The sequence below is a fragment of the Dermacentor albipictus genome, chromosome 1 (genome assembly GCF_038994185.2).
Source record: "Dermacentor albipictus isolate Rhodes 1998 colony chromosome 1, USDA_Dalb.pri_finalv2, whole genome shotgun sequence".
Classification (NCBI taxonomy): Eukaryota; Metazoa; Arthropoda; class Arachnida; order Ixodida; family Ixodidae; genus Dermacentor; species Dermacentor albipictus.
In genome coordinates, this window is record NC_091821.1 from 132,456,506 (window position 1) to 132,480,671 (window position 24,166).

Here is a 24,166-nt window from a genome sequence, read left to right on the forward strand (position 1 = left end):
ACAAGTGTTGCGCTGTTTTGGCACTTCAAATGGCAGGCCAAGATGCCTGCACTAACACCTAACTCTGCATTAGCTGTCAAAAACGAGGATCTCATTTACAAGGATCTTTAGATTAGACTTTCTACGCAAGCCGTTATTCGTTCTTTAAAATAAATTACAGATATAATTACCATTCAATAAGTAACTTAAAAGACTTAGCATGAGGATACAGACACCTTATGGTTGCGCCAGTGTCGTGTTTTTCTTTGCTGATGTCCATGTCTGTTTAGCGCTGTTACTTTTCGAAACATGAACTACCATCAGGATTTTAGAGGTCCTCTCTGCAAAATGGTTGTTCCAATCATGTAGCATAAATGAATTTGGAGTTTGGAATCCATATTTTCATGGCTCACGGCATGCAAGTACCCAATTTTTTTACTTAAATTTACTAAAAGGGGCCAGCAACACATTTTGAACATAGTAAATAACGTACCTAGGCATTAGACAATGCTGCCACAAACACATAAGCAAACTTTTATTCCTTTACATGCAGCTGTGAACCTACAATTTCACTCAAGACTTGACCTTTTACTTCAATTGAGTGAAACTCTGGCCATTTTTCATGTTTACTGCGAAGCACCAATGAATACAATGGGTGCTGTCAATTATTTAATTAAAGATTTTTCTCTGCACTGTTCAACCTTCATGCAAAAAATCGAAAGTGCCTTCAAGAGCTTGAATTGAATAAAACGAAGCTGCGGCAGTAAAAAAAAAAAGTAATATAGTTTGTGTGAAGCACATGATAAAGCCCATATACTGAGCTATACAAAGCCAAGCAGTAGCTGATATGGTTGAGTGGCAAATGTGTTTACAGTTTTCCCCTCTTGGAGTTACTTCAGGTAAAGGGCTTGCGCTGTGTTGCAGTGTAGTGAAAGCATTAAACTTTTCCATACTGAAATATGTTGGAAAAGTATTAAAAATAAATTTGAGTGCCATGTACATTTTTGCTTGTGGCTTTGTACATCATCCTGTCTTGCTATAGCCCGGTGCCAAGCTGCAGTGTATGTTAAAAAAACAATGAAAAACTTTATTCATGGATAGTGTTTACAGTTGTGCAATAAGCACAACAAGTCTGAAGAATATCACCCCACACTGTGTTGTGCAGTAATGAGCATGAATTCATGCCACTGAAAACAGGCTTCATGACGACTGGACCATGGAACTAAGCAAATAAAAAAAATTGGATGGCAAACCTGAGGCTCAACTAGGATGCAGTCAACAAACCTGTGGAATACTAGAAGGGAAGTTCACCCTCAGGCTTATTTTGTTCATAGACCAGAAGTTCAGTGAGGTTCATCAGAACAAGTCTCTAGTACATGCTGTAGAGTAGACGATGAGCAAAACTTCAAGGCGACGTATGCTTTCCTCGCCACAGTAACACGTAACACGCTACTGTGGCGAGGAAAGCATACGTCACCTTGAAGAAGACAAGTCCACTTGTTGAAACGTTGGCTCCAGCATTCACCTTGTTCACGTTTTGCTCATTGTCTTGAATTTCCATCTCCCGCATTCCCCGTCTTTTATGCTGTAGAGTAGTATTTTAAAAGCTGTAGACTATTTTTGTTGCTCCCTGTTGTTCCAATTCATGCAACACATAACTTGGCAGAAAGAGGAGTTTCTCAATACTACTACCAATAACTTTCTATGTGACACTTCAAGCACTAAGTTGATTTAGTTACCGTATATTTCAGACTATAAATTGCACCTTCGTATAAGTCCCACCCCTCACTTATAGCAAGTTTTGAAGAAAAAATGAGTACCTAAGTCGCACCAGTGTATAATGCCCCTATTTTAACTCAATTAGCATGGTAAAATGTGATCATGCGCACTTTTGCAATGCACGACATTTTACACTAGCCACAAATTCTAGCACAAAAAAACTTCGACCAACACTTATTGCATTTCATTTGAAGCCATTGATGGCCTCATCCCCCGACGCAGTCGAAAAGTTCAGCTACTTTGGCCAGCTAGGTCACTGTCGTGGGCCTCTAAATAACTTTTATATAGGAGCATCATTTGCATTGGTTCTGCAGAGTGGCATGCTCGAGAAAAAAAACCTTATATTGGTCATGCCAGCGTGCATGGTTTAGGCATACAGTAGAAGTTTAACAGCATAAGTTTAACTGTATAAGACGCACAGAGAAAAATTAATGAAAGGACAAAACTGTGACCTATAGTCCGGAAAGTCCAGTATGTATATAATATAATTAAGACACTATTAAAAACAATACTAGTGGCTAGAATATACAACTTTCAAGAATAGACAGCCAGGTTTGTTTGCAAAGATCTCCTTGTTTATATTTAAAAATTTCCATGTTTACTATAAGAGACCTTTACAATCAAGCTCTCTTGAAATGCTAACATAATAAAACATTAAAGGCAACATTAAAGGCAACATTTACTCATGAGGATTGCACCGGTGTGATTCATCCACAGAGTCTTAGATTTTGAGCTAGGAGCACATATAGAGCTCAGTTACACCGCAATAATATCCGTGCTCATGTTTCAATACTTAGCAGTTTGCTAAGATGACGGAACAGAAAAAATAAATATTGTATGTGGCTATAAAGCTTTTGGTATGGTCTGCCAGCAAACCAGTCAAGAGAGTGCTTGACTGATGCAGGTCGCCATATCATAGAATTTGCATGATAATGATGTCCTTCAGATCTTGGACTTTGTGTAATTTGTGTGAATGTGAAATGGAGAACCACGCAACCCTGTACTAAAATGCACTGGCAGAATGAATCACAATATAACTCTTTTTACTCAAAAATGTTTTTTGCACTGTTCAATTTTTCTGCCAATTAGGTAGTCGCTGCTCATAGTTCGAAAAAATCGATTGATGACTGTAGTTTTCCTTGCAACAAAGAGGAGCAATCATACCAAATGAGTGAACAGCTTGGTTTCTGTTATTTGTGCATGCTCTGCTGCAAAAGGAAGATGCAGAACCTTGTGCAGAATCTTGCAACCATTGACACTTTTGTCATCACGTACTTCAAGATACCTGGTAAAAATGTGTAACTTGCTTGCTGATTTATTGTTGATTGTTGTCATCATGTCCTGTGCAATTTCTCATTCTTCCATAAAAAGCAATGCATTCTTCATGCAATGGGTCGAAATATAAACTGCCAACCAGAGTACGGCATGCGATGTGTGTAGCTTGAAGTGTGTGAAATAGACCACTAAAGAGCAACATTAAATCAGTTTGAAATTTCATGAACAATTCTTTCAACTATCTGCATTTATTTGACAAAAATTATGAAGCCAGGAAACGAAGGGCTAAGTTTCTCTTACTGAATTTTTGCGTCTGAACTGGAGTGACAATATGTTACGAGGGTTGTCGGTAAAATAAGGTTCCCAAGGAGTTGAAGTCACAAGGAATGCTGTTACGTGGGATCCAGCAACACTTGCGCGTGGTTTGGTCCCCCTCTCCCAGTCCCCACCACAGCGAGCTGTCTGCGGTGCTGTCTTGGCTTGGCAGCCATTAGAGATGGAGCTTCCACTTGCTTCTGCCGCCAGGTGCGAATTACACAGTGATTCGTTTTTTTGTGTGAAAAAAACACTGCGCCGGTGGACATTCAATTCCAACTGTGTGAAGTCTACGGGGAAAAGTGTATGAACGTACAACACATGCGCAAATGGTGCAGAGAATTCAAAGACGGACGTACAGACGTCCATGATGAACAGCGTTTTAGACAGCCATCGGTTCCGGACAAAACGATTGCCAAAGTGGAAGAAACAATGCTGAAAGAATGAAGGGTGACAGTTCGGGAGCTCTGTGAGATGATCTCCGATGTCAGCAAGAGCTACATTGAGAAAATTTTGACAAACCATTTAGGGTATGCAAGGTTTGTGCAAGGTAGGTCCCGAGGATGCTTATAGAAGACCACAAATGGCAACGTGTTGAAGCGGTCCGCGAATTCCTTCAGGCCTATGAAACTGGTGATGAGGAATTCATGGACTCTATTACCACTGGAGACGAGACCTGGGTATACTACGTGACACCGGAAACGAAACAACAATCCTGTCAGTGGAAACATCCAGAGTCGCTGAAGCTGTGGGAGCTCAAACAAACACTGCCTGCCAGCAGAGTGATGGCGAGCGTCTTTTGGGACAGGAAGGGGTTATTGTTGTGCGAATTCATGCCTGCTGGTACAACAACCAATGTGGACCGCTACTGTGAGACGTTGCAGAACCTTTGCCATGTGATTCAACACAAAAGGAGAGGCATGCTCACGAAAGGAGTGCATTTCCATCAGGACAATGCTCGTCCGCACATCGCCCATGTAACAAATGATCTCACCAACAAATTTGGATGGGATACTGTCATACACTTGCCCTACAGCCCAGACATAACCCCAAGTGACTACCATCTCTTCTCTGAATTGGAGGAACACCTGGGTGGGACGCATTTCAGAACCGGAGAGGAGCTGAAAAAGAGGTTTTAAGGGGGGACGCGGGGATCAACTCGGGAAAAACGACCAAAAAACCACTTTTTAGAAAGTTGCAGATTTCGAATCTTAGACCCCTTTTCTATAATATTTTCAAGTATTTCCGCTGAAAACGACTGCTAAGTACCATAAATAAATATATACGTAAGGCAATACAGCGAAAATTTCGTGAAAATCGGTGGAAAAGTCGCGGTTTTCGAGCGTCCCTAGCTCCGGAACGGCAGTACGCGGCGCGGCCATGCTGGTACCGTTGAAAAGCGCGCCTCTTCGCCTTTTGACTCCTCTCTTTCATTTCCTGGGAGAGAGAAGGGCAAGCATAAAAAAGCAAAAAGTCTGAAGGTCGCGGAGTTGCTTGTCGCGGCCGCCGATTGGCTTGCTTCGTCACGTGCGTTCTACGAGGCGCCCCATTGGCCGAATCTGGAAGGGAGCTGCTGCGGCGTCTGCTTCTCCCGTTTCTTCGCGCGCTGGCCGCTGCCTCTTTGTATACGCGTTGGATACTCGGGGCACGCCGCCGCTTCATCGCTTTATTCGGATTTGAGTTTTTATTTCATTTTCTGGCTTCGACCATGACTGGGCGGACGTGGACGACGAAATTCGCTACCAAGCACCGCTTCGGCAGCCGCAAGCGCAAGCCAGCGAACAGCCGAACGATAAGTAGGCCTAGCGGTGATGCGTCCGCGCACGAGCTTGCAACAGAGACTGTCGACGCATTGCCGCGCAGTTCGCGGGCTGTTACAGCCTTGCGTTCCAGTGGTGGCAATACCGAACTGATAACGACCTTTCCCGATGCTTTCGTGCCTTCGACGTCCTGTGAATGCTCCGCGACGTACCCCGATTGTGCCGCCGCCGTCGCCGAGATGGACGACGAAAGTGCGGCCCAAGCGCGTGCGTCTGCCGGCCGTGAAGACGAACCGTGCATCAGCAACGGCCGCACCATACAGTCACATCTTGAGCCACAATTCATCTTGTCGGAGGAGTTGAATATGACCGCTGCCACTGTTCGCGCGTCACTTGGTTCTGTGCCGGCAACCGAACGGAAGATGGGGTTGACGGCTGGAGGAGCATGCTCGGTGGCGACGGACTCGAGCGAGTTTTTACTTGTGCAAGTTGCCGCTGTGAATGCGCTTGTCAGCAAAACACTGTGCCATCAGTGCTTCGAGCCGGGGATAGCGGTAGTGCCGGAAACCAGGCTTGGCCTTGCCGTGAAGATGGTTTTACGTTGCTCAGCTTGCGGTGCTTCGGAAACACAGTGGTCGTCACCAAGAGAAGAAGGAAGCCGGGCCTTTGAGGTGAACCTGAGGTCCATGCAAGCAATCAAGAGCATAGGGAAAGGTGCCACTGCCCTTACAGACTTTTGGTCTGTGATGAACGTTTCGTACAGGGGGCTTCATCAAAAGACATTTCAGGGGCACCTGAAAGCTAAATTCAGGTCTGCTGCAAGCAAAACTGCAACAAACGTGTGCGCTGATGCTGTAACAGCTGTCAAGAGAGTCTACAACGAAATGGACCCAACATTCCATAAGAACATCACAGTCATTTATGATGGCACGTGGATGACCCGGGGTCATAGTAGCCACATTGGTGTAGGGGCTGTGATTGAATTTTACAGTGGCTTGGTGCTGGACTTTGTAGTCCTCTCGAACTACTGCCATGGGTGCATGTTGGGGCCAAAGCCAGGTGACAGTGACTATGATGTGTGGAGGCAGGCGCATCAATGCCAGAAGAACACGGACGTGAAATCCGGCAGGATGGAGGTGGAGGCGGCACTTGAGCTCTTTCGTCGCTCCTTGACAAAGAATGATCTGCGTTACACCAATATTGTGTGCGATGGGGACAGCCGGACGTACTTGGCGCTTTGTGAGGACCAAACCTACGGGTTTATCCAGTTCTCTAAAGAGGACTGTGTAAATCACGTTGAAAAAAGGATGGGGACAAGCTTGCGCACTTTGGTCACTAAGAGCAGTAGAGACCAACCACTTGGTGGCCGAGGGGGCCTGACACAAGACCTCATAAAGAGGCTGACAAGCTATTACGGAATGGCCTTGAGAGGGAGCGAGGATGTGAAGGACATGGAGAGAGCAGTCATGGCAACGTTTCATCACGTCACTTCTACAGATGAAGAACCGCACCACGAGCTCTGTCCTGCGGGCCCGACAAGTTGGTGTAGGCATCGAGCAGCAGAAGCAAAAGAGGAACCGCAGCCTGCTCACAAGTACAGGTTGAAACCGCATGTAGCTGAGGCCATGTTGCCAGTTTTCCAGCGTCTCTCTGAGCCTCAGTTGCTGGAACGTTGCAAAGGAAAAAAAACTCAAAATGCAGCAGAAAGCCTGCACTCCGTGATTTGGTCAATCATGCCAAAGGATAAAAATGCTTCCCTGATTGCTGTAGAGACGGCCGTAAGTGAGGCAGTGTGTCGCTTCAACAGTGGCACCCTTCGAGCTTATACGGAGTTTTGCACCTCGCTTGGCGTGAAACCTGCTGGACATGGACTCCGTCGAGCGGCCGAAAAAGATGCCTTGCGCAGGAAGAGGGCACAGAAAGCCCATGAAGGAAAGCATACAAGATTCAAGAAGCCGAGAGATGAACCTGACACCTGCAACTACAAGGCCGGTGGTTTTTAGTCGAATAAACATGGCCTAAAACTTCAAACACCTTTTTCTCAAAACTTTTTTCTACCACCAAGGTCAACTTGCAAAGCCAATATCTCAGCCACTATTATGAATATTTTTACACCGTTTGTTTTGTTACGCTCATTGTGCATCACTGCACACAATGACATGTCTTGTTTTCAAAATAGTTGCTTCAATAATTTGTTATCTTTTGTTTTCACAGTCGAGATTTTCATGCAGCTGGAGTAGCTGCCAAAGAATAAGAATATAAAAACATTCTGTTAGGTTAAAAAAATTACAGGAATGTCATTGTGTGGAGAATACATGTAGGAGTGCTATCAATGTTTGCTTGAACTCCTAGCATCAATATACAGGTGTGCAGGCATTTTGCAAAAATTAACAGCTTTTGTAAACAGAAATTTTTGTAAACAAAAAAGTACTTGAGATATTGCAGCCATATTTTCACAGTTTTGTTTATGTGATAGTAGTAACACCTGTGCAAAATTTCATCAGAATCGGCTTATAAATAAAAAAGTTAGTTTTCATCCCCACATCCCCCCTTAAGCTACCTTCATGGCGCGGCGGGAAAGTTCTACGATTCAGGCATAAAGAAGATGCATTGATCTCAACAGCGCTGATGTCGAAAAATAGGGGAAAGTCTAAGCTTTCCAAAAATGTATTATTCAATGCCAATAAACCTCTTTTTCATTGTGAAAAATCATTGCATACCTTATTTTATGGACAACCCTTGTAGAATGACATCCTGGAGTTCAACATACTTTTGCATGTTAAGGCTGTTTTTGTGCAGAGAAGGTTTATAAAGTGCTTGGTTGAGTGTCTGGTTCCTTTAGAAGACAAGTCCTTGTTTATCGATAAATAATTAACTACGATAGTTCAAAAACAGACACTGTCAAAACCTATGATGTCATGAGGGCAGTGCAGAAAATTTAAAGGGCCACTCACCAGGTGTGGGTATTATAACCAGCTAAATGCAGTGTGTAGATTGCATGTTCATAGTTTCTGCGCAGAATTACACTTATATATGCCATGAAAAGAGCTAAAAATTCAGACGAATGCCTGTGTAGCCTTCTCACTGCATTCAGAAAGCAAGGCTAGCGTGGCTAGCAAGGCTAAAAGTGACATTACAGTGAGTGGGTAGTTCAAAGGAGCATGCTTCTGAGCATGGAATGCTGCTGCCAGCCAAGCAACCACTTCCTTCCACCCTAAACAGATTTGGTTGCCTCAGGTTCCCAGCAAAAGTGACCATCAGATTTTCCCCTTGAATTTCTTGGTGTCATATCTGGCAGCTAGCAGGCTTCCCGAATGCCGTAAATGAAGAGGCCCTGGTGTGTTTCAACGTGAGCAGCTTTGTACACATTTTTGTAATATGGTGGCTGTACCTTTATGTATGCAGAGAGCGCTCTGTGGCATGCACGCTAAGGCACATGATACATGCCTGCCGGACAGCGAAAGAATCTGCCATGCTGCACTGGTGGCAAAAATGCCGTAGCAGTGTACCAGCCTCCAGTGGAGTGTGAGAGGAGGCCAAACTTGATTAAAGTATTGCCGCCACCTGACATGACATGGTCAAGTCTTGCACAAGTTGGTGAGGTCCCTCGCAATTTTCATACCCCTCAATCAGTGATGCATTGTAGATTGATCAGTTAGCGCTGGCAATGCGAGCTGGCAGGAATGTAGCTAGCGACAGCCGCAGCGTAGCTATGGCAACCAATGCTGATTGGCTACATTGTTGTGTGGCTGCCACAAATATATAGTCCACAGCAGGGTACTCCCAATGGTGAGTGCTGGTGAAAATGTGGCCCACAGCTCCAGTTTACTGCCCACTGTGCTGGTCGACCAGCCGAAATTTCCAATTGTTTTTCGTGCGAGTCTCGGTAGATTCTTTATCACATGGGGAAATATGAGAAAGAAAAGTGATGTAGAATTGATAAAAACAAATTTTTGTTGACAAAAATTGGCTAGAAAATCAGGTGTCGGGAGGTCCCTGCATTGTGCGACCTGTTCAACTTTCCTTTAACGCAATGCTGCCATATGGGAACCATTGTAAAAAAGAGGGATCTGAGCTTCAGATAGCCGCAGCATCGGATTTTGTCATGCAAAGATAAAAGCAAGAGGAGTGCAAGAAAAGTGTAAAAAAATTAGTCTCTGCATTCATTACTGCTGCCACTTGGACATGAAAGTGCTCTTATAGGTGCAGATTTGAGTCGCTGGCACTTGTTTTGCGTGCATTCTCACAGCAGAGAGCTGTGCATTATTTCGTCCAGGCGAAGTTTGGCGAATGCGGTAGAATGCTTTGCAGGCTTGTGTTAGTTTAGTTAATGCATACAAAATACAAAATTGGTGACTACAATTAAAGATGGCAGAAGGTTGTGCGGAGAAACAAAAGAGAGAGAGATGATTAGTTGCATAACTTCCACCCTCCTGGTCCCAAGATGTCCACCCCTCGAAAATTTCTGGGGAGAACCCTGGTTCACAGCCACATCCTCTCTGCAGCAAACGGCACATTTCAACTTTCTGTGCAGCTAATGTGGACAGGTATAGGTTCACTTTAGTATCCCTTTAGTAGGATAGTTTTACTTTATTAAAATGAGGTAGCAGATGCATGCATTTCTATGGGGCTTTAAAGAAGACTTTTTTTTAAACTTATTCTTGAACATGACAGCATTCATTCAGGCTTATTTTCAGATGGCTGTATGCTTACTGTCCTTTCATCTGGCCACCCTGCCTAAACCGGCAATGTTGTCTTTTCGGATTGCCATCTTCGTTGCCTATGTCAGGAAGTGATCTCTGCTGCCCTGCAAGATTAATTTTCTCATACGAAATGTGAGAGCATCTTTGGCTACCTCGCAGGCAAAATTTTGTCGTAGATAGCCGATAAATGAAGGAATGCGAGGTAGAAAGTAGAGAGCATAAAGCTTCCCGTCGAAGTTTCGAAAGAGGCAATGACATCATTCCAAACCAACAAGATGTGCAGGAAAAAAGGAGAAGGTGAGGAGATGCGGGGAAAAAAGGAGACCTGGAGCACTGTTTGGCTGCAAAAGACGACAAAGCCAAGTAGATGCACCATTGCACTCATCTCAATCAGCATCTGCAGCTGAGCCAATTCAGCATTCCAAATTTCACTGCTGGTTTGAACGTTGTGCGCACAAACACTGCCATTTCTTCTGTGAAGCTGTGGAATGGGCAGGAAGCTTTCATCCAAGAAGTTCCAGCGCAATGCTAAACCTTGCTATCACTTTTAATGTTTGCTCTTTGAGCAAAACTGGCAACCATTTTTTACACCTCCTGTGGTTAAATCACCAATAGAATTAGCCGTCTTTAGTTCCTCTTCTATACCCTCATCTTGAAGCAGCTACCTCCCTCTCCAACAGAATAACTAAGCACAGTGTACAGTAAAACCTGATTAATATGCACCCGCTTAATCAGTAATTCCAGTTTAAATATATTTCCAATGAATCCTGCTTCGTCACCATTGAACCTACCGTATTGGCTGACCACTTAAGCCATAATTGCTTAGTGCATGCCAAAGGGTTAGTGCATAGTATGTACTTCACTTTTAGGCATGTACAAGCGTGGCATCGGCGAAATGTTGTGCACGCAGACCATAGATAGTGAAATTGTGGCACACAGACCTTTCCCAGACTGCAGTCGCCACTGATAGTGACATCAAAACATGGTAGCCATGACGTGTTTCTTGCTCCTATAGCTTCTAGCACTTCCACATCATCGTCATCATGGATGACGACGTAGATGATGGCGCTTCCGCATCCGATGCAGCTAGTGTGTTGATCGTCATGAGGGCATTCGCAGAGAAGTGGGGACTGATGGAGAAACTGGCTCGAGGCCTTGCTGAGTTTGACGATGCCGTCGTTGCTGCAAGGCCGCTACGGCAGCAAGTGAAAATCACAGGTCTATTGCTGCCTGCTTGCAAATAAAACTTGTCAACATGTGTCTGAGTGATAATTAACATGTTTTTTTGGCTGGTAAGTCTATAGTTGCTCATTTGCCATAGTTGGTTAATTAGTACAATGCTTAGTGCATACCTGATCCACATTCCCAGCCAACTACATATAAACGAGGTTTTACTGCACTCTGCTGCACAGTCAAACCACAACACCAACTTTTTTTCACTGCCTTATTTAGTTCTATAGAACACTATGCATAAAAGAAAAATAACGCAGAATGCGAACTAGAGTGGTGGTGTGGTTAAAGAGTTAGGACATTTCCATTTCGGCTTCCACATGAAAACCTTGTTCATTAAACTAGAAGGCTTGAAAACCAAGTGAACAAGGCTTCCATGTGAAAGTTGAAATGCTCTTTAGTCTTTTAAGAGTATTGGCAAACATAATGATGGAGATGAATAAGACATGGCATCATGTGATGGTGACCGTTAGCAGTCGGCACTGTCTGCAAGGAAGCTTTGCTCTCAGCACAATCTCTACAGTATGCGCCAGTGCTTTTGATCCCACAAATATTAGCTGAGTTTCTTGTTTAAGTTTGTTTAAATGCTTACAGAAGGATGCTATCCACTAGGATTGTTCTAGAAACATGCGAAATGATTTTTTCCTGCTAAAGCATGGTAGCTTCAAGTAACAAAATTTGCAATGCAACAAAGTTTTCTGTTGCAAGTACAACTTTGTTATGCTTTGTTTGAACTGTACCTCCAGCATTTAAAGGATCCTTTAAACTATTTAGAATATTCTTGGAGACACATAGGGTACAGCTACAGCAAAACATTCGCACCACAATTTAAGTGAAGCATCTCATATTAAGAGAGCTATGGAGAATTACAAGTTACCCTTCTTCCTAGCCATGTTTTTTCTCAATTCGTTCGCCGAGTGATCAGGGCTAAGCTCTGCCTTCGCTGGCTCTGTGTCATGAAGTGACATGATGTCGTCTACTTCTGGTGTCTTGGTGCTAGCACGTGAAGCCTCTCAAACCTTTCCGCTAGCCACCTGGTCATTTTCCCAGCGAGAAATACCCAAGCAGCATGCATTGTGAGCATTCTGTTGCAGCACCGGTAAACACAGGCGAGCTGGGCGTTTTGATGGATGGGCAGAGGCTTAAACGTGAGCTGCCTGTACAGTGCAGCCACCTGGTGGCACAGAGCTCAACCAGCCAAACACACAGCTAATATTGCTGTAACCAAGTGTAAAACATTTTATACGTAATTGTCATGGTGTATTCTCTTTCTGTTACCTTCTTATTTGTAGAAACAAATTAACCAACGTATTTGTTCACCATAAAGTTGGAAAAATATTGACGACACAATGTGGGTAGCCAATCAACTAGCTTGCCCAGCTGATGGCACGAGTGCCCGCAATGTGGCGATGATGGGGTGGCTGAAAACTTAGGGGAGTAGTGCCACTGTGATGGGTAGCAATGGACATTTTAAAAACTTTATAACAAATTACATGCTTTACACGGAGCACTGAAATGTGTCACTTAATGATTAGAAGGGCCTACTGTAATGACTCAGCATGTCTGAACAAGATTGTGAAAATCGTGTCAGTGTCCCTTCAACAAAATCAGGTGCCGAGACCTTGTGCCACATTTTGCTCAGCAATATTCTTCTCCAGCCACGCTTCCAAAAGTCTATTTTTGGAGCCTTTAAGCATGACTCTCACATAGGTATTCACAATATGCGTGATGCCTTAAAAAAATTTTTAAAAATTCACTGACTTAATGCTAGGGGCCCGTAAGTGATAAGTTGATGGAGTCACTCTGGAGTCCCTTGTATGCCACAGAGTAGGGACCTAACTACATGTCTCATCACAGTTGGCTGTGTGAGGCTTGTGTTGGCAGTGATATCTAAAAATTAATCTGATGACAGACAAGTTCTGTACAAAATTCAGTATGCTTACATTTCTTCTGAAAGGTTCCCCACTGAAGACCGTTTCAAGTTCCGATGCTGTGGGAACGAAGGCATAAGTTCTGCTTCACAAGCTGAAGAGTAAAAATAATGAGAATTTTAATTCAATGCAAAAATTCTGAAAAACAAAAAGTGCTTAAGAAATGCAGCAACACTGTTACAATTTTCTCAGATATACTACATACACTGAACTACAAAGAAGGTCAAAGTGTGTAGGCATTTAACTTTAACTGCAGCCATTGTACTGCAGCCCTGAAGGGCTATCACAAGAGGGGAGCACAAAATACAGAGATAACGGGGGGGGGGGGGGGGGGTTACAATGGTTTGTCAAAAGGGCATCACAGCTTTGTTCAGTATGTATCGTCAAATCTATTTATAAATATACCACTTTGAACAACGGATATAACAATGAAAACTATGACGCCATCAACTTCATTATATGTTCTATGGTAAAATAAACCATTTACAATTTCATGTCACGTTACCAGTCACAACAATTTGAAAAGTATGATCCTGCAGAAAGAAAAAGAAGAGTGATAAAACGGGGTTGCTAGTTTTTAGACGTTTCTTTTAACTGCGCAAAAAAACGAGGACACGAGAAAGAAACGCACACCACATTACGAGTTCCACGTGATGGCACTGCACCATGTGTACAAGCGTACATGCACGCAGCACGCTCCGAACCCTTCGAAGTCTTAAACTATTTCTTGGCACGTTACACAACTATTATAAACTAAACTGCTTATTTCAAGATTTGTTCATCGCATACCGTAGCCTAGTGTGCATGATCACACATGCCATGTCAAATGAACAATCAAACCGGGCTTACGCAAGGGAGGTTCAGAGAAGTAGGAACTTTGGAGCGACTCCTCTGCAGTGGCTCTGTGTAGAAAAGAGAGAATGGAAAAACAAATGAAATAGAACAAGGCAATGCTCACACTCAGAAAAGATTTAGTGTCCCTTCCAATTTCAGAACTCATGTAAACACTCCTGCTCTTATTGAACAACATGCAATATTGCACATGTTTAACAAGTCTTCACATGATGCAATGGGAGGTTCCTTTATACATATCTGCACAAACTAATGCAATAAAAGGACAAATCAATGAGGACAAGACATGGTACATGTATCTTTCGCTCTGAGAAATGGCTGTGTTGTTTCAGTAATTTACTTGGACATCACCTCATGCAAGCATTTATCATGATGGGTGAATCACGAATGAACTGAATACACAAGTGAACAGCGAAAATAGTGAATTTCCCCAAGGATTGAATACAAACAACAATCATTTTTTTATTTCTAAACAATAACAAGAATTGTGTAGTCTTCTGTAGAAAAAAAAGGGCCTTACTTGTTTTATTTGATAAAAGGCCTTAATTGTACCATTTGATATATGCAATGCCGTTCAGAACTGTTTGTCCAGTCAACTGGTGAACATGTGAATGAAAAACAACTGAAAGGTGATTGTACCTGCCACACCATCACAATGACAGCAACGAAACAGAAGAACAGCCAGTCACCAGATACTAGTACAGTGCTGTGCTCGTTGAAACAGTAAAGTGTAATACTATAACACCACACATTGTTTTAAAGAAATACAAACATGCCAAGAGTCCAAATAGTAATAGGCTGCCCAATTTATAATAAATTAAGCTGCCTAAAGGCAGAATATCCTTAATGAATGACAGGAAATTACTGAGAAGTTAGCTACTCCATGCGTTTGTTCTGAGACTGGTACCTCTGCACAGTAAGCACAGCTCCCCTATACCAGAGTCATTCATAGCACTCACAACTTGCATCTGTCTTTCTTCCTGTAGACTACAATTAGTGTAATCACTTATATTTGAAAGAAACGAATATTTGTCAACTTCAAATATGTAGTGAATTCTTGAATCAAACATTAATAAAATAGCAGACTGATTGAAATTCAAAATTTCAAATATTCACAAACTCTTACCGATTTGTTAATTACGTGCTTTTTGAACTTCTTTAAAACAAGTACTAAACAGTGCACTTTCAACGAGCCCACTTGGGCTTTATTGAAAGTGCCCGTGCAACACATGTATAAGGCGGCTGTGTTAAGAAATATCGAATTAATGAAAGTTGACTGTGCATGCCAGTGCATGTACATATGCACACAGCACACATGCGCGCTGTGCAACCTACTTATAATGGAGCTAAGCAAGAACATTCAATCATCGTAACTGCACATTATTGAAGATGGGCCAATTTTACATGTTTTCAATATATGATGTAGCAGCCAAAGCCCATCATACCTGCTAAACCTGCATTAAAGCAGGTTCAAGTGTATGAAACACGCACACATGGAAACACACCAGGTACTTTGCTACCAAACTGGCTGAGTGGCACTTTAGAGGTAGGAGAATCCATATCAATAACAATGCTTTAGTTGAAAGAAAAGACGAAGTGCAGTCCTAAAAATGTAACAAGAAGTCTCCAGAATGCAACAGGAAATTGGCAAGCATGTCATCTGGTACTGTTATCAGTAGAAAGTGGAGTTTTGGGTATTTACCAATAAATGCTGAAAAGGACCTGCCGATTTCAAATTTAGGAATTGGGCTTATATCAAAAAGTGCCAAATTCAGGAAATTATTGTGGCTGGTCAACCAGGGTCTGCATCATACAACCGGACCCTCCAAAGTGAGTTGGGTGTTTGTGCTCGGCCAGTACACAAGCTCCCATGTGTTTGTAGTAGGGTCTCTAGCCGAGGAGGTTTTCTTTTTGCAGTTCTAAAAGTGTCACCCAAACCTCTTGTCTATCATTTCTATTTTTCCGGGGAATACAGGGGGCCTCACCAACCACGTCGTAACAAAAAGGGGCCGGATAAAGGGTGCCTATGCGCATACGAGTCCATTCCTCTCTGCCCTTCCCGTGTGTCTATATCAGTTTACACATCTGGCAATAACTATAATTTGTGGTTAAAAGAAAGAAACTGCATCATTTACACACAGTTCTGAACATTGGCCAGCAGGGGGTTGGGGTAATAGAGTAAAAAGTGGACAGAATAGAAGAATGTAGAGAGAGAGAAAGCACAGCGAGGAAAAGAAAAGTGGGGTTATTTTGAATCTTTACATTATTTACAATAACGACTACAAGCCCGCCTTTCATGCAGGAGACTTCACCAGTGTATGCCAGCTAGTGGACACAAATAAGGTGAGCACACAGCCAGAGAGCTTATTTCGAAAGGCACACACCAACTGGCCATTTTGGATAGAGTGAGAGTCCAAGAAATAGCAGTGTTGAGTTGTTTCGGAAATGGACACGCAACTTGTTCACCCCAAGCATGTATGCTGATATCTCGTCTTACAGATCTGCGTGCCTCCCCACACGAGACACATGACAGACGCATAGCGATTACAAGAGAAGAGAGAAAAATGCTTTTATGAATGAAGTGGTTGAGTTCTTAGAGGCTCTCAGTCCAGATCATCGAAGTCCAACAGGTACAGATGCGCATTCTATGTTGCAGGGATGAGAATGCCATCATTTTGTAGCAATTTTTGGAGCAGATAAAATTTCATTCTGGAGCAGACTGGAGCAGACAAGCTCTGATTTTGGAGCTGTCTTATAGCTTATTATCCCAATATGTCTTACTACTGGGAGAAATATGAAGCAGTCAAATTTTAATTTAGGGTATTATAGTAATTAAGAGGGTAACAGTCACAACACCTTGCATTCTGCACCATTAAAGAAGTGATGAAGAGCACCCTAGAAGCATTTTAACACAATTTTTGTGTTAAGTTCTGGTGAAGTGACTGGAGGTGTTTTACCACAGAAGTTGTTTCAGAGTCCCCTCTCCCGCTGCCTTGCTGCACGCACCTTTCCTCACTGCTCGCCCTCTCAGTTTGCACTTTTTGATTGCGGCAATCATGCTGCGCAGCAATGCGATCGATGTGATATCACGATTCACGATCACCACAATTGTAGGGCCGCGTGGTCAAGAGCAACTGTCGTGGCACCGCAAAAAAACTAACAAACGAAAGCCGCTGCAGGCAGCATATGGATGGTTGCAGATGTTTCTGCGGAAGAGGTGCCAGCACCACCACATGATGCAAATTCACTCCACCAACAGGGAGGCGCGGATAAGCCCAAGACGCCCTCTCGCCTGCCCTTGCTCGTGGCTCGGGCGGCAAGATAAAAAAAATGTCGCTACCTTTAGTTTTATTCAAGGGGCTTAATTGAGTTCCCACTATTCGCACCCACTCGCAGCCAGAGTACAAAAGTTACATTTACATGCACTTCAAGACAAACAAGACAACGCCCTGCACCGTGACATTTTGGATTTAGTACTTACAACCAACCCTGAAACAGCTCAGCAAATAGCATACTTAGATGGTTTTAGCAACTATAATCTACTACAATTAACCCTCAATATTCCATTACCATATATAGGTATGGTAAATACAGTTGAAACCATTTATAACAATATTCAAGTGCCGCGAATTATATTGTTATAACCGATAATTGCTATAACCAGGTTGCATGAAAAAATCAAAATAGGGGGATGGCAGAGCTGATGTGAGAAAACTATAATGGCGGGGAGGCCAATGCCCCTCCCCATCACCTTCCTCCATCTGGCTGCTGATTGTGTTCACACGTTTAACTGCTTACTGGGCGCTCCGATTGCATGTAACATGCTGCGGCTGTCGGCGTCAAAGAATGGCACTCCTATAACCACTGCAAAGAGGTGTCATGGGTGGCAAGCGATATGCGAGCACTACCGAGGCATCGCTTTGGTTGCCCCAAAAGGGGGCCTTTTAAAAATTGCTTGAAGGCTGCTGCGGTAGCCTGTCAGCTTGAGAAATCCAGAAGAAACGCTAAGGAGAGATCGCCACAAGCCTCTCACCACGTACTTCCCACTGGCTTGCATGAGAAAAGCCAATGTCCATCAGCCTTGCACGCTATACGTGAAGCTTGCCGACACCATTCTCCAAGGCATCCAAGTGCTCCACGTAGTGCAGCAGAAGGTTTCTCATGAAAACGAAGCCTGAAGGGACTGAATCATCTGCTGGGCCTCCCGTGAGGACAACGTTGAGGCAGCCTGCCCTACCGCATCATCAGTGGTGCCGTCACCATCGCTATTTGATGTAAGCACGTTCGCGACGATGGTCTCATCGGTTAGAAGCACTTAGTTTCCAAATCCATAGCCGCGCGTTTTCTTTTCACCAGCAATGTCGTGCATTGCTGATGATCAGCGGGTGGATCGGCCATCTTCCGTTTCGGTGGCGAGTCAAGCGAGGCTGAGAAACCGTGTGGCCAGGAACGACTTTGACACAACCAACAAAGACGAACGCGAGTGATCAACCCATTTTCAGAACCGCACTGAATGAGGAGAGAAGTGGTTCTTGAGTGGAAAAGGAATGAAAGGTTGACGCTATCTTCTGCAGCCCTTGCGGAAGCACGGCTCAGCGCCTACAAGAAGGGGGAGAGGAAAGTACAAATGAGGAGCCAGCGAGCAACATGTGAGCAATCTCCTTGCAGCACAGTTGGTGCAGTCCATGCAGTCCATTCGTGTTTCGTAAGGTGGGGCGGCGTAGAGCTATGGGCACAGCCCACTCGTGTTCAGAGGGATGGAAGGGCGACGGGAGAAAACCGCACGGAGATGGCTGGAAAATGAGTGCACGGCGGCTGTTGGAGCAGCGGCCCATCGTGCAGCAGCTCAAATTTCTTGCTTTACTTTTTTTATTTTCAAGGATTTCGCATCTCACAACCTTTCAGCTCAGACCCGCAGCAGCCAGACTTCATCATTATAACCGATCATGCTGCATCGAGGCATTGTAATAAGCCGGTTATTTCACCATGGAAAATATACAAAAGTTGACGGTGCAGCAGTTTCTCATTGTTATAACCGATATATTGTTAAAACCTGTATGGTTATAAGTGGTTTCGACTGTAAAACAAATCAAAACTATAACAAAAGTGATTATACTACCATTAATGCTAAATTAGAAATTTTTGTCAACAATGTATTTCTTCCTTCCTTTTACAATTGAGCAGTCGAGGGAACCTGGGTACTCTTTCGAGACAAATTATTCTCATTAGTAAACCAGCACATCCCAGTAATCAAAACATCACATGATAAATCGAACCCTTGGTTTACCAATTTCCTTCGGCAACTTCGAAGCAAAAAGAAATGCATATGCAGGAATGCTAAACGATTGGACACCCCATCAGCTTGGGAAAAATATAATCGGTGTTTAAAAAACTACAACTCTACTTTAAGCGCTGTTAAAGCTGAGCAGTTTTCATATGACCTTCCACCTCGGCTATATTCCAACCCTAAAAAGCTTTGGCTAATCATCTCTCTGAACCGCGACACTAGTCATATTTCTTTACATAATACGATCATGTGCCCCCCTTCCACACAATGAGTGTCCTTCGTGCTTCAACACCTATTTTTCATCTATCTTTAGTACAGATCTCTCCACCCTAACTGATGTTCCCGACTATCAGTACAACTATCAGTACATGATGCCCATCGACATTACTATTGACAGCGTTGTACCTCTAGTAAACAACCTTATGGTATTTCATGCTTGTGGCATCAATGATATTAACTGCAAAATACTAAAGAACACCGTTATGACTTTTAGCAAAATATTATAACACATCCTCAGACAGTCACTAAGTTCTGGAGATCTCCTGTCGGATTGGAAGGCTGTGAAAGTAGTTCCCATAGTCAAAAACAGCGACAGATATTCAAGTGGCTGCTTGCAAACGCACTTCTCAAATCACCCATCACCGGGCAACAAGAGCAACCACCGAAGTGGAGCCGCATAATGTTCTGTATAAAGTCCAAGTGCGATAAAATCATATTGTGCCCAGCACACTGTATGCTTTTGGTGCGAATGAAAATGTATGAGGGTGAGACTTAGAAAGATACTGGATGCACGAGTGCTGCCTTCCCACGCAAGCAAAGAGAAAGAGGGGCAGAGGAGGCAGCTCAAGGGAACACGATCAAGCGCACATGAGGGGGCGGGAGGCAAGTTGGTACGCATCTCTACTGTGGCTGTGCATGGCTGTAAGTGTGGCTGAGCTCATACGCAGCCGCGCACCTTGCTTTAGTGGTAATCTGCCACATGCGCAAAGAGTGGACACGCCGAGATAGCGTGGCACCGTGTAAGCTGTCTTCCAGCACGTTTAGTATTGGAGGTTGCGTAACCTCGAGTTTCGGTGATCCGTTGAAGTGAGATGCAGACAAAGCATTCGCTACTCACTGGGTGCGCTTTTCCTGATAGCGTTGTCTCAGTACGGGCGACGCTATCAGCCGCGAGGGTGGAGTGCAGGCGAAGGCGTGGTTGGCTTCGCTTAATTCGTACCACCGATGTGAAGATATCATTGACATCCATGGCATGAAACAGTATCATTCGTCGCCGACTCCCAAATTTATCAAAGTTAATTGTTTTTTTTCATTCAAATTTGCTTTTTTCGATAGCCCGATAATTTGGAAAATTCTGCAGTCACTTTCCATGCAAGAAAAAAATCGGTCGGTAACTGTACTTATTTGCATAAAAGGTCAAACTTCAATACAATGAAGCAAATTGCCAATTTCACTCACTTCGTTAAATAGAGGTTTAACTGCATACATTAATGATTTTCCCAATAACTTAGCATCCCAAGTGCGAATCTTTGCTGATGACTGCATTATTTACTGCCCTGTAACTAGCTCTGATGACCACATCCTGCTTCAAAACGATTTCCAGCTTATCTTGGATTGGTGTAACACTTGGTTAATGACTAAATTTATCTATATTCAAAGTAATGTCTTTCACTCAGAAACACTCAATCTCTAATTTCCCATATCACATAAATAATAACCCATTTGTCTAGCTACGTTATACGAGTACTTGGGAATTAATCTTGTACCAAGTCTTTCCTGGAGCCATCATTCTACTATCATATGTGCTAATTCTTCAATATCACTGGGGTACTTAGGCTGAAACCTACATAATTCACCCTCTAACATCCACAAGCTAGCTTATTAGACATTTGTTTGCCCGCAGCTAGAATTTTCCTCTCTAATTTGGTCACCTTATCATTATAACCTAATCAGCTTATTAGAATCAGTTCAAAATAGAGCTGCTAAGTTTATCCCATGTAACTATACCTACAATTCAAGCATCTCATAAATAAAACTTGATATTTCACTTCCGCCCTTAAGTACTCGTTGTGATTTTGCACTCTTAATATTACTTCACAAGCATATTCATGCGGCTAGAAAATCTTGTTTACGGCTTGAAGTCGCACTTTGACATCATGCAGATTACATAATCACCTCAGCTTCACATGTATCTATAGGAACAGACATGCATTCAATTGGTTGGCGCCACTTTGTGCCATTCAGTACACGATTCCCGATTTTGTCGTCTCTGAAACAAATCCTGATAAATTCCGCCAGTTCAAGTTCATATTCCACTGCTTAACTTCGACAAATGGCATGATGTTTTTTCTTTTGTTTTCCAGTTTTATGCGTTTTGCACGCTCTCGTGTTTTTATTTATAAGCTCATTATTTTGCTTATTATTCTAGTATTTTTTATCCTATGATATTGGAGTGGCTACTTTTGTACATTGTTGTCCTGTTTGCTGAACAAACTGTACCTTTTGTCTTTTCTCTAACATGCAACTGTCTCCTATTATTTTTGTGCAGTGCTCTGTTTGCATAAAATGTCGCGTATACATGATTATACTGCCTATTTTCGATGTATATTATGTTTTGTTGTATATCCATTATATATACTCATTTAGTCCTTACTGTGATGCCCCCCTTACCCAATGCCTCATACGAGGCCTGTAAGGAAAATTTTAAATAAATTAAAAATAAATAGATAAAAATAATCTTTCGCTCACACCTGCCAAAGCCAAAGCTGCCAATCTGGAGCAGTGTGATGCAATTTTGGTGATTTTCCCGCTTTCGGCCCAATTTGACTCAGCTATATATGCTTGAGTATCAAAATAGTGCAACTGGTGCAAGATTCCTACCCCTGATGGTGGCAAGCAAGGAAGGGATGCTGAAGTATATGCTCTACACAGTGTGGGACAAAATCAAGCCCATCTTTTTTTAGAAAACGCACCGTCCCGAGTGGCCATGCCTCTCGGATGCTTCCCTTTCCCTATCTAACATCCACGTGGAGTGCAGCTTTTCTTGAATCCGAATGATAGACAGAAAAGACAGCTGCTAGCTCTCTGACGAAAACTCCTGCATGTATATGTGCATGTATTTTAATGAATTTTAACTGTTTATTTGCCTAACTGCCTTTATGACAAAGCTTTGTCGTTCTACTGTTTCCTTACTGCTATAAATACTACTCATGAGCAGTTTTTCATAGCTAAGTGCCAGAAATTCTGAAAAGATGGCACTGTACCAAAATAAATTCCAATAAGAGCCAAATTTTTCTAGGAAAATAAAACCCGATAAATGCCAGCCAAATTTCAAGACATAAAGGCAGAAAAATCCAATCCCTAGTGATACATGGTAGTTAAAATACAGAAGTTAGGTGCTCCTTTAAAATAACAGGAATGTGGCCTGGTGTGAAAGCAGCAACTAATTAGTGACATGGAAACACAGTTACTCCTACAAGCAAGGATGGGGCCAGAGAGACTACATATAGACAGAAGAGGCAAATAAATTCTTTAGGACTATGAAGTATAAAGTATGAGTATGAAGTAAACAAAAAGCACTTGCATAAAATTTGACCAAATGGTCATTTTACTTGAGGATAAAAATATGAAGCCAAATGAAAACTTTAGCAATACAACTATATTCCATTTATAGAAAGCTCAAAGCATTTGTGTGAAACTATTTTCGAAGCTTTGCCCTTTAAAAGCAGACACATTCCACGCCTTTTATAGAAGAGCTGCAAGGCCTTCTTTCAATATGCTTGAAGCATCTTGCTCCAGTACACGGGGGTACTTAAAGATATTTTTTTGGCATTATCCTTATGGAAAAACTTGTGTAAAAAACATAAAATCCAGCTTTCACTAGGGCTTTGACACACACAACTATGTCATTGACATAAATTCTTGCAGCCCTCAGTGCCTGTCATGCTTCCACTCGAGTGCGCATGATGTCATTACTTTTAATGGAACTGCAGACTTTCGTCTGCAGCGGCTCAAGAAACAAAGAAACATAAATGGATTGTGCAATGAAAAGCGATACATGCTTGCAGGCAGCAGGTTTGGTGTCATGCCAGTGGCAGTGGTTGCGGGGTATATATGCTAGCTCAAGTAAGGCTGAATCCTCCAGCATTAGCTCAGGGCAAATGGCTCAAACCACATGTGAACCAGGGACAGGAGTTCAAAGGGTCTCCACAAGATCGATGCTTCCTGCTCTTCACCCTCCTGCTCCCATTTTCCTCTACACACCTGGACCTGAGTAAATCCTCAGCACAATTTAATTTTAAAAAAATTTTTCAATAAATATTTTAAAATCCAGCAGTGGCAGCAGGTTAACTTTAGCAAAACTGCTCATGCATTCTGGCAGTAACAATTCCTTTTCCATGATCCCATGTTGAGCGTACGTTCCATGATTTGGCTTCCTTGGGCAGCCATATAAGCATCTTAGCTTGACTAGCCATTTGTGATTCAATGCATCTGGAACTGCTGAAGATACAAATTATCAGGTGCCGAGGGCAGTGGAGATGTGTGCACACATAACAATGAAACATGAAATATTTAAATTTATTAAAATCAGAATTGAAACAAGGAAACAATTCAATTTAAAAAATGAATGAAGTAAATTGTACTGCATGTTTTCTCCTTTCTAGATGTAATCGCAAAAAGAAAATGGCACAGCAGCTGCATCCGCCGATACACGATGGTTTATGACCCTCAAGTGGCAGTCACTGTGGCTGCTTAATGAAGCAACATGAAGTGTTATCTCACATTGTGCAGTGAAGATGCACCTTTTGTTTTTTACACAGTTAAACCTCAATATAACAAACTTCAATATAACAAAATTCTCGATATAACAAATTATTTACCTTTTTATAACTTTGTGTCCGTTGAACACCATGTATTTTGAACCTTAATGTGCTCTACAGACTCCATCCTGGTCACTTTCGAAGGCTCAAAGGTCCCCTTCTACATCGGCTACCTCCACACAGACTTTCGTTTGCGACCATATCGACAAAATGTGGAGGCGTGTACTAAGTGCTG

At 42.8% G+C, this 24,166-nt stretch overlaps 2 protein-coding genes across 5 annotated transcripts in view; one reads left to right on the top strand and one right to left on the bottom strand.

Moving 5' to 3' along the window:
- Nucleotides 1-24,166, bottom strand: part of Cdc2rk (cyclin-dependent kinase 10) — a 64,451-nt gene that overhangs the window by 2,386 nt on the left and 37,899 nt on the right. For 2 of the 4 annotated variants that reach the window (XM_065424542.1, XM_065424541.1), the window contains exons 13-14: nt 13,822-13,874; nt 12,985-13,066 (exon numbers count right to left, since the gene is read on the bottom strand). In XM_065424542.1, the coding sequence (XP_065280614.1) occupies nt 12,985-13,066; nt 13,822-13,874 (135 nt within the window). Of the gene's footprint in view, nt 1-9,878; nt 9,916-10,752; nt 11,005-12,984; nt 13,067-13,821; nt 13,875-24,166 lie in introns of those variants that run through there. The other 2 variants (XR_010562618.1, XM_065424543.1) reach the window with 2 other exon arrangements.
- Nucleotides 16-7,817, top strand: LOC139049936 (uncharacterized). Its single transcript, XM_070525832.1, has one exon. The coding sequence runs from the start codon at nt 5,057-5,059 to the stop codon at nt 7,109-7,111; it is 2,055 nt and encodes a 684-aa protein (XP_070381933.1). The 5' UTR covers nt 16-5,056; the 3' UTR covers nt 7,112-7,817.